Raw genomic sequence first — 10657 nt, forward strand, 5'->3', positions numbered from 1 at the left:
GGAAATCCTTTAAGAGGTATTGTACAGTCTAGATTCATAATATGCAAAGGTAAAGAAAGTAAATCAGTAATTTATAATGTTTTCCCCTTTCTCTTCAGTTGTTACTAAGCCTCCATATGAAATTACTGAAACAGGATGGGGTGAATTCGAAATAATCATCAAAATATTTTTCATTGATCCTAATGAAAGACCTGTGAGTAATATTTGCAAATAAAAAATATAACTTATTAATTTGAAAATGTAGTAGTACTTAATGAATAACTAGTGTTCATTTGGATATGCTTTATATGAGTTACGGTTTTTCCTTTTTTTTTTTTTTTTTTTTTGGTACAGGGGATTGAACTCAGGACCCTGTGCTTGCAAGGCAGGCACTTATTCTACTGAGCTATCTCCCTGGCCCCCGGTTTTTCCATTTTTAAGTGAAGTACCTTTCAAAACCTTTCCTGCTTTTCGAGTATAGAAGGAAAGTATAGAAGGAAAAATATAATATGAACATTTATTGCAAAGCAAGAAAATCAGGTGATTGCTGCAGAAGAGAATTTTAATTTGTCATTTCATTGTTAGTGATAAAGAGGTTGGGTTTATATGCTGTCTAAAAGGAATAGCTGATGTTTTATACTTAACCCTTAAGAACAGTGTTTTGGGTTTTTCAAGCAGCCACCAGGACTAGCAGCTTTATCTTACTTGGGAATCATTTATAATCACTTTTTTGTCTCTTCACTTCCTATATGCTTTCATTTTGATCCTTCAACAACTTTCTGAGGTTGGGGATAGTCTTCATTTGTTTTATTTTGTTTTATTCTGTTCTGTTTTGATAGTCTTCATTTTAGAGATGTGGATTTTAAAACTCAGGGGTCAATCTCACACTCAGGAGGCTGAGGCAGGAGAATCACTCCTGGTTCAGTGTCAGCCTGGGCTACAACGTGAGGTCAAGGCCAGGCTGCACTACATAGTAAAACCTGTCTCAGAAAGACAAGAGACCAGACTCAGGAGTCAAGTCCTGTGATTGGAAGTTCTGGTTGATGTAGCAGAGCTACTTTCTGAACCAAGCGTTTTATACTTGCCTTGCACTCTCCAGCTGTGATGGCGAGCCTTTTAGAGCTCTCAGGGATGTCAGCTGGGTGTGGCACATGTCCATGGGTTGGCCAGCGCTGCTATAGTATTGTTTTACTAAAACCACTAAGACGTTTTCAAAAATTTACCTGTATGTGAGTCACAACTCAGCTGCAGCTCTTATGTTACATGTATGGGGGTGGGCTTTGACATCCACCTTTAATTTTCTTTTGTCTCACTCATGCTTTTTTGTTTTTGTTTTTTAATTTTTTGGGACTAAGGATTGAACTCAAGGAGTTTGCACTTCACACTGAGCTTTTTATTTTGAGACATAGTAAAGGCGCCTAGGCTGGCTGGAACGTGCAGTGCCCCGCCTGAGCTTCCCACCTGCTGAGATTGCAGGCCTGGGCCACCACACCTGACTCAGCCACCACTTTTATCTTGTTAGACTCGCTCCTTCCTTGGAATTTTACATTTTATCATGTTCGTTGTTAAAACTGTATCTACTTTTAAAGGAGTAGAGTATCAGCTGGGTCAGTGGTTCAGAGAACCAGTACCTAACTGGATACATCAGAAATACCTGGGATACTTTTTAAAAGTTTTGAACTTCTGAGCCTTTTCCCCTGGAGAGTCTGATTCAGTAGGTCTGGAGTGAACCAGTAGCCCAGGTGATTGGATATGCAGTGAGCACAGGGACCCATTGGCATATGCTTTATTCTTCCTGTGGAGAAATTCATTCAGATAGTGTCTCAAATGAGAACCAAGTTCAGGCTTGCATATCGCCAGTGTAGAAGGCTGACATCTGTCTTTAAGGGAAGCACTGTACTCAATTTGGAGGTAGCTCCAGCTTGGTCCTTCGTGTTATGCGTCCTTGAACTTCTAATTAATTTTTTTTTTTAATTTTGTGTGTGTGTGGCCAGCTCAGCCCACCAGGGGGCGGGGCTGGCTGGCATGTGGTGCTGGGGGATTGAACCGCGGTCCCTGTGCTTCGCTTAGCTTAGCTTGTTCTAAGTAGGTGCTTTAGACCACTGAGCCATCTCACCAGCCCCTTGAACTTCTTACTGACAACTTTAGACATTTTCTTTTTTCCTAAATAAACATACATAGCTGATTTAAATATTTTTCATATCTGGGGTTTCCAGATGCACCAGCATATCCTTCTGGAATACTCTCACATACACTGTTATCAGGAAATTATGAAATACCTATTCCTTAGAAGGTTTTTTAAAGGATTATGAAAGATACAAAAGTGAGACACTGCCTGACCTTGGTGAAAATAGTTTCTTATTGAGGCTAGGGCGCAGAATTCAGTGCACACTGAGAAGGGAAGAAAAGAAGGCCGTGATGCTCCTAAAACACTAGCTCCGTTTAGCTTGATAAGATTGCTCTAGTGTTCTTTTTTGGCAGTGCTGGAGATTGAACCCAGGGCCTCACGCATGCTAGGCAAGCACTCTGCCAGCTTAGCTCCATCCTCTGATCCTGTTTTAATTTTGCTGCCTTCTCTGTCATAAAGAGGTTGTGTGCCTAATCTGTTATCCTCACCTCACCAACAACTGGAAAGTATGTCTTTGAAAGAATTTATTATATCTTGTAACTTCTTTATGAGACAGCGTCTCTTAGGAAGGTGAACTAATATGGCCTATTACACCTCTGTAGTGATTAACCTTTTGCGTGTGTTCTCACACAGATCTACAGAGGTCCAAATTTCATTCCCTAAAATGCACTGTAGTGTTCTTTTAGTATAGTGACACCATCGTACTTCTTCAGTAGTGAGCACTTACTGGAAGTAAGTCACACAAAGGTTTATTTACCATAGCTAAATCCGTGGCCCCAACATACAAAAGGAAGACACGAGTAACATCATTGATTTCTGTTCACCAGTATCCTGTTTCTAATCTGCTCACAAACAATGCTTGTTTCTACAAGTGGAATACTAAGGTCCAGTTTTGTTCTTGGAAAGAAGAATTTCCAGGCCTAGGCAGTTTCATTGCTCGAAGAATTAGCATAGAGCATTCAAAATTAAGAACATCTGTCTTAATTGTTTTATTGCCTATATCTGCAAGAATACTTCTGAAGTCTGAATAGTACATTTAGAAAACAGTTTTATGATGTAATTTTTAAATGCCTTTATTATAAAGGCAAAAGTGTGCAAGAGGGCTGGAGAGATGGCTCAGTGGTCTAAAGCACCTACTTGGCACAAGCTTGGCAAAGCACAGGGAACCCAAGTCAAATCCCCCAGCACCACATGCCAGCCAGCCCCACCCCCTGGTGGGCTGAGCTGGCCACACACATACACACACTAAATAAAAATGTAATAAATAAATAATTTAAAAAAAAACATTTATTTAAAAAAAAAAGTGTGCAAGAGATTTCTGTTTCAAGAGAGTACTGTTTTGGGGGATTTCTTAAAAAGTACAAGTCCTCATGTGTTAGTTTCCCAGTGTCACAGTGGAGGTGCCTTAAAACATAAGTCACTCTCACAGTTCTGGAACCTGGAAGTCTAAAATCAAGGTGTAGGCTGTGTACCTTCCAAATCCTCTAGGGGAGAATCTTTGCTTACCTTCTTCAGCTTTTGGAAGCCCCCAGCGTCCCCTGGCTTTGGAGAGCATAATTTTACCCTCTGTCTCAATCGTCACGTGGCCTTCACTCCCTGTCTGTGTATCTCTTCATGTAAGGACACCATCCTGGATTAGGGTCCATCCTAATGACTTCACTGTAAGTTAGTGACATTTGCAAAGATTTTGTTTCCAAATAAGGTTATATGCGCACATGCCAGGAGTTAGGACTCCAGCGTATATCTGGGGACACACAATTCAATGCGCCCCCTTCCTTTCTTATCTCCCATCTCTTCCCTAGCAAAAACCACTTTTTTTTTTTTTTTTTCAGAACCGGGGATTGAACTCAGACCATTGTGCTTGTTGGTGAAGCATTTATTCCACTGGGCCATCTCCCCGGCCCCTTAGCAGTAATTCTTTTTTCTAGAAATTACCCCTGTGTGTCTCACATATTTAAACCTCAAATTTCAGCTTTTTCAACTTTAAGCAATACCTGCAAATTCCTAATGATATTATATGGTCCTTTTCCCCCTGTAGGCACAAATTTGTTCTCTTTGTTTTGCCAGAGAAATTTTTTCATAAAGGATGCCCGAGAAATAAGCTTTTATTACAGTCACTGCCCATCTGAAAATGTGTTCATTTCTTCTCCATACTTGATTGCTGGTATGAGTAGTTCTAGCATCAAGTGGGGAGTGCTTTGTTGTCCATGAGAATAGAAGGGAGGTTCGACAGGCCCACCTCCCCATGCTTCTCTGTTTCACTGCCTGCAAGCTCAACTTGGAACCTCTCTGGGGCTCTTAAGAGCTCTGACTCCCACCTCTGATGTAATTTTCTTCCTTAAGTTTCCAAGTTGTAGTTTTTCTGTATTATGATTTATTGTCATAGTGTAGCATCTTTTTCTATTCCAAAAATTTGTCTAATTATGGTTTTGTTTTGATTGTCTATTTGAAACAGGGTTTTGCAGTGTAGTTCAGGCTAGTCATAAGCTTACTTTGTAGCCCAGTCTGGCCTTGAACAAGCAGTGATCCTCCTGCCTCAGCCTCCTGAGTGCTGGGCTTACAGGCATTGCCACAATGCCCAGCAAGTTACGTGTTTTAATATGGCATATACTTCTTGCCACCTCAATTTCAGGTTGTACCATTTTGTTTTGGTTATTAATGGAATTCTATGTGTTTCCCTTCTCCCTTTTCTGTATCTCTCCCAAACCTCCATATTGGGGATTGAACTCAGGGCCTGTTGTATGCTAGGCAAATGCTCTACCACTGAGCTATACTTCCAGCCCCTTCTGTGTTTCTGTAAGCTGAAGTAGCTTTGTCTTTAGGGGAGTCTGATGATGCTTGTTCACATTCAGTTGCAAGAACTTGTATTTTCTGACCTTCAGAGTACTCTTCCTCCCCATTTCATGATTATTTTGAAGACTATTATGTCCTTATGATGATACTAGTTAATTGTTGGAAAAAAATTTTGAGGCCCTTGGTTTATACAACTTCAACATGAGCTCTTAGGTTTGCCAGCTGTTTTATTTTGGTACAATAATCACTTTGTGCTGCAGAGCATTTCCTTTGATGTCTTAGAGCATCTATTTTTAAGGTTTTGCAAACATGGTGCTCTTCTCAAAAACTATTACTGATTGGGGCCGGGGAGATGGCTCAGTGGAATAAGCGCTTCCCTGGCAAGCACAAGGACCTGAGTTCAATCCTCAGTTCCACCAAAAAAAAAAAAAAAAAAAAAAACCTATTACTGACCAACTCTGTGTTTGTTATGCTGTTTAAGTGATAATCCTATGCATCACCAAGGAGAGCGTCTTGCTCATACTAAACATTTTAATATTGGTTACTCCTTTTGAAAGTACCAAATGTTCTCTTCCCACAGTGAATTTGTAAACTCTAATCTTCATAGACAGCTATTAACAACTAGTCCATTTTCATTTATTTAAGTAAAATAATTCATGTGTTGGTGATTTTAAAGTTTAATTTTCATAGCTGTATCTTATGTTTTTTGTGTTTTGTTTTTCTGGTGGTACTGGCAATTAAACCCCGGGATTTTCACTTGCCAAGAGCTACATTCCCAGCCTATTTAGAGATGTTTGAATAGGTTCTTACTTACCTCCTTCAAAATATTCATGCTAATAAATGCATATGAATGGTGTTACCTCAGAAGAAAATGAAAGTGCAGAGTTCGGTGATTTGCCACAATAAATTTCAGTTGAAAGAAGATCTGAATTTGCTACATTTACTAATCCCAGTGTCTAATTCAGTCAAAACTAAGTTTTTCATGATGATGATGAAAGCCGTTGTACAGCTGTGACCTCTGTTTTTTGTTTTTTTGTTTTTTTTAACCACAAACTCTGTTTTTATTTTACAGGTAACCCTGTATCATTTGTTAAAGCTGTTCCAATCAGACACCAACGCAATGTTGGGGAAAAAAACAGTTGTCTCAGAGTTCTATGATGAAATGGTGAGATTTTTGTAGCTAGACTTTAAAAGCAGTTGAAGTTGGAGAACTTCGGACTTATTGAACTTTTTTTCCATTCTGTCCCTGAAGATATTTCAAGACCCAACAGCCATGATGCAACAATTATTAACAACGTCTCGTCAGCTAACTTTAGGAGCCTATAAGCATGAAACAGAATGTAAGTATCATGTATTCATTCATACTTAGTCCTGAAAAAAAATTTTAATGATATAGGTGAATTTCTTCAGACTTAAAAAGCAAAGTGAGGTGGCACATGCCTGTAGTCTCAGCTACTTGGGAAGCTGAGGCAAAAAAATCACAAGTTACAATCTGAACAGTGCAGTACATATTGGGATAAAGGGAATGAACCTGTTCAAAAGGAAGGAATTACTGAGTTGAGGAAGACAGGAGAGGGAGTGGGAGGTGATATATCCATCTGTGTAAGCAGGATGTACTGTGGATTTCTGCTGTTCTATGGAAAGGAACAGTGGTGTTTAATGTGCTTTGTCTCCTTTTTTCAATTATTTTATCTTTTTCTCTCTTTTCTTTTTTTTTTTTTTTTTTTTTTGTGGCCAGCTCAGCCAGCCCTGTGGGCAGGGCTGGTGCAGCATATGGTGCTGGGGATCAAACCACAGTCCCTGTGGTTGCCTAAGCTTGCCTAAGCAGGTGCTTTAGACTGCTGAGCTATCTCGCCGGCACTCTTCTTAATTTCTTATATATTTCTTTCTTATTTTCTATCTTCCAATTTTGCATACATATATCTGGTAATATGAACAACCAATTTGAAGACAACATTATATAATACTACAAATACTGTGAAATTCTTAATTTTTTTTAGTGAAATTCTGTATCATTTGTAATTTTTCTGTTTTAATACTACTGCATACGCTGTCTTTTTTTTAAAGAAAAAAAAAAAAAAAAGAACATCACAAGTTTGGGCTGGGGATGTGGCTCAGTGGTAGAGTTCTTGCCCTGCACACTCAAAGCCTTGAGTTCAGAAGGAATCACAAGTTCAGGTCCAACTTAGGCAACTTTGTGAGACTATGGCTCAAAATAAAATTTCATAGAGGGTTTTGCTATAGCTCAGTGGTAGAACTTATGCCTAGACTGCATAAGCTTATGGATTGAACCCCTAGTACTACCAAAAAAAAAAAAGTATGTTATGTAAAAACATGTGAAAAGCATATTTTAAGTTGTTCCCATAGGTAAAGTCCTCTCATGGTCTGAAGTATTCTCTATTTTATTTTCTAATTACATTTAATAAGTATAGCTTTTTATTAGTTTCCCTTAACCTATCTGTGCTAATAAAATCTGTGTGAAGAACTTGTCAAAACATAGTGATACTTTTATATACTGACAAATAATTTATCTCATTTTCTAGCTGTGCCATTTTACATATAAATTCAGATAGTCTTGTGTAGAATGCCTCAATTCTACATTGCTCATTATTTACATCTTATTTCCCTTGTAAGCTCATATGACTTCAGAATCCTCCTCGCGTCACTCCATTCATCAGCTGATACTCCTTTGCAATTGGCATTCAAGATAAAACCTATTTCATCCCTATGTTAACACAAATGTCGCCGATCATTCAGTTCTTCCTTTGAATTTACAAAATATGTAAAATACTTTATATATTGAGTACCAACTATCAGCTAGCTATTGTTCTAGGTTTTGAGGGTAGAGCAGAGTCTTCCCTCATAGAACATACATTCTAGCAGGAAAGTCCCCAGTGTTGAGAGAATGTTAGAGTAGCAGGTAGTGAGTGGGTGCTGCAGAGAAAAATACAGGGCAGGTCGTGCCTCTGCTGTTTTTCGCTTGTATAGGGTTTTATTGTTGGTGCTGGGGGTGCTACTGCCTTGCTGAGGCTTAGACTAGGCATGGGCTCTGCAGCCGGAGTACATCCTCAGGTCCCCAGTTGCCTGTTTCTGAAAAAGTTAGAGAAATCACTGTCTGTCCTGCCTTGGGAGAACTTTTTCTTTTCTTTCTTTCTTCCCCCCCCCCCCAGTACTGTGGATTGGCCATAAGGGCTCTGTACTAAACTGTCTCCCAGTCCTTTATTGTTTACTTTTTGGAGGATATTTGTTTGTTTTCTGTCTTGCTAAATTGCCCATGCTAGGCCAGGTATGCTGGTGCATGCCTGTAATCCCAGCACTTGGGACACTGAGGCTGTAAAATCTCTTTAAGTTCAAAGCCAGCCTGGATAATAGACTGAGATCAAAGCCAGCCTGAACTTCATAGTGAAACCCTGTCTCAAGAAGACTAAAAGGAAAAAAATTACTCTTAAGTTGCCAAAGCTGGACTTGAATTTGCAAAATTACTGCCCCATCTTCCCATAATCCTGGCATGGTAGGCATGCACCACTACACCTCTTTTAGGAAGACTGTCAAAATTTAAGAAGATAGCAAAAATCATATTAGAAGGGTATAGAAAAATAAGTTTTCACAAAATATGGCAAAGGATTAATATCTTTATTTTTAAAAGAAAAGAACCCTCTACTTAAAATGTACAAGTCCAGTCCCAGAGCCAGCAAGATAGCTTAGAATAAAGTGCTTGCTTAGGCAAGCTTAGGCAATCGCAGGGACCACAGTTGGATCCCCCACACGACGTGCTGCCCCAACCCAGTCCCCATGGCAGGCTGAGCGGGCCAGAGTCCAGGCGTAGTGCCACATTTCTGTAATCCCAACACTGGGGAGGCAAAGCAGGAGGATCACCACGAGTCCGAGCTGCATAGTGAGACCCTGCAACAACCAAATACATGAAAAAAGCAAAGAATGTACAAGTCCCTGGGTTTGATTCCTAGCACCACAGAAATAAAAACAAAACCCTAAAATTGATAAATAGAAAAAATAGGGGCTGGTGAGATGGCTCAGTGGTCTAAAGCACCTACTTAGAACAAGCTTAGCAAAGCACAGGGACCGTAGTTCAATCCCCCAGCACCACATGCCAGCCAGCCCGCCCCCTGGTGGGCTGAGCTAGCCACACACACGTGCACGCACACACAAATAAATAAATTAATTAATTTAAAAAGAAAAAGAAAAAATATTTAAACTTCAGTAGATAAGGGGAAACAGTGGAAGAAGAAATAAAAAGTAAATAGGAAAATGTTTCTTCTTGCTCATAATTTTTAAATTGCAAACCAGAAGATTAAAACTCGGGGGTTCGGTCCCCAGGCCTGCTGCTGGCCCTGTCCCCAGGGCACGCTGAGACAGTAATTGAGACTGGCGTGGTGGCATGCCCCTGTAACGCCAGCTCTTGGGAGGCTGTAGACAGGTGGATCACTATGAGTTGGATCTAGTAGGGAGACCCTGAACACCCTGTACACCCTTTCCTAAAATTTAAACAAAAAAAAAAAAAAGCAAACCAAACAGTAATAGGTAACTATATTTGTCCTATCAGATGAGCAAAAGGATTTTTAGGGATGGTTTAGTTTGGTGTTGCTGTTGCTGTTGCTCTTGGTTATGATTTGGTTGTGGTTTGGTTTGGTTTTGAGACATGATCTCACTCTAGCCCAGGCTGCTTCCCTCTGCCTCCAGGTGTGGGCAGCATCCCACCAGCACACAAAAGGAAGTCTAATAGAATGACAAAGAGGTTTTTTTAAAGACATAAACATTTATTCAGAATTTACTATATATAAGTGCTTTTAATTTTCTGAATATCCATGACAGCCCTAGGAGTAAGGCACTACAATTTAGCTACCTACATTTTATACGTAGATTTCATAACTTGCGCAAAATTATCCAGTGGAGCCTAGATTTAAATGCAGAATACATCTTTTAACTCTCTATATAAAAGGTTCATATTAGCTGGGCGTGGCATGGCACACCTGTAATCCCAGCACTTAGGAGCTGAGGAAGGAGGATCGTTTTGAGTTTGAGGCCAGCCTGCACTCCATAGTGAGTTCAAGGGCAGCCTGCACTGCACAGAGAGACCCTGTCTCAAAATGACAAGCAAAACCAGTAAGTTAAACTGATGGTACCAAATTAACAGAGGGGCTGGGGGAAGTAGCTCAGTGAAATAAGTGCAAAGGCCTGAGTTCAAGCCCTGGTATCACAAAGAAAAAAACAGTTCTTTGGATTGTTTTCCTCTTAATTGAAACTTTATTGAGAAATGAAAAGCAGAAAGTTTTAAAGTAAACATTTAATACTGTAGGAAGCAGAGAACTAGAACAAGTTAAGGAAATGTTGCAGTGTTTTCCCTCAGGACCTCGCTGCTGTTTAACCCAGGGCTCCTTCCAGATGTACCTTTGGAGTTCAGCAGGTATCAAAAATAAAAGTACTGGGCTGGGGAGATAGCTTGGCAGCCTAAGTGCCTGCCTGGAAAGGGCAGGAACCAGAGTTTGATCCCTGGTGCCACATGCTGTGCCAGCCCTGGAACTCCAGGCACTCTGGGTTGGCCCCAAAACCGAGTGTGGTGGCACACGCCGGTTATCCCAGTGCTGGGGAGGCTGAGGCAGGAGGGTCACTATGAGTCTGAAGTGCATAGCGAGGCCCTGTATCAACAAAAAATATTTTTAAAAATAAAGTATTGCAGGGGCTGGTAAGATGGCTCAGTGGTCTAAAGCACCTACTTAGAACAAGCTTAGCAAAGCACAG

At 40.2% G+C, this 10657-nt stretch overlaps 1 protein-coding gene across 1 annotated transcript in view; it reads left to right on the plus strand.

The window, feature by feature from the left end:
* Yeats4 (YEATS domain containing 4) overlaps nt 1-10657 on the plus strand; it is a 25606-nt gene that overhangs the window by 10135 nt on the left and 4814 nt on the right. The window contains 3 exon segments of the mRNA XM_023716313.1: nt 33-193; nt 5973-6065; nt 6153-6240. Coding sequence (XP_023572081.1) covers nt 33-193; nt 5973-6065; nt 6153-6240 — 342 coding nt within the window.

Source organism: Octodon degus, unplaced genomic scaffold (assembly GCF_000260255.1).
Source record: "Octodon degus isolate 3935 unplaced genomic scaffold, OctDeg1.0 scaffold00047, whole genome shotgun sequence".
In the NCBI taxonomy this organism is placed as follows: domain Eukaryota; kingdom Metazoa; phylum Chordata; class Mammalia; order Rodentia; family Octodontidae; genus Octodon; species Octodon degus.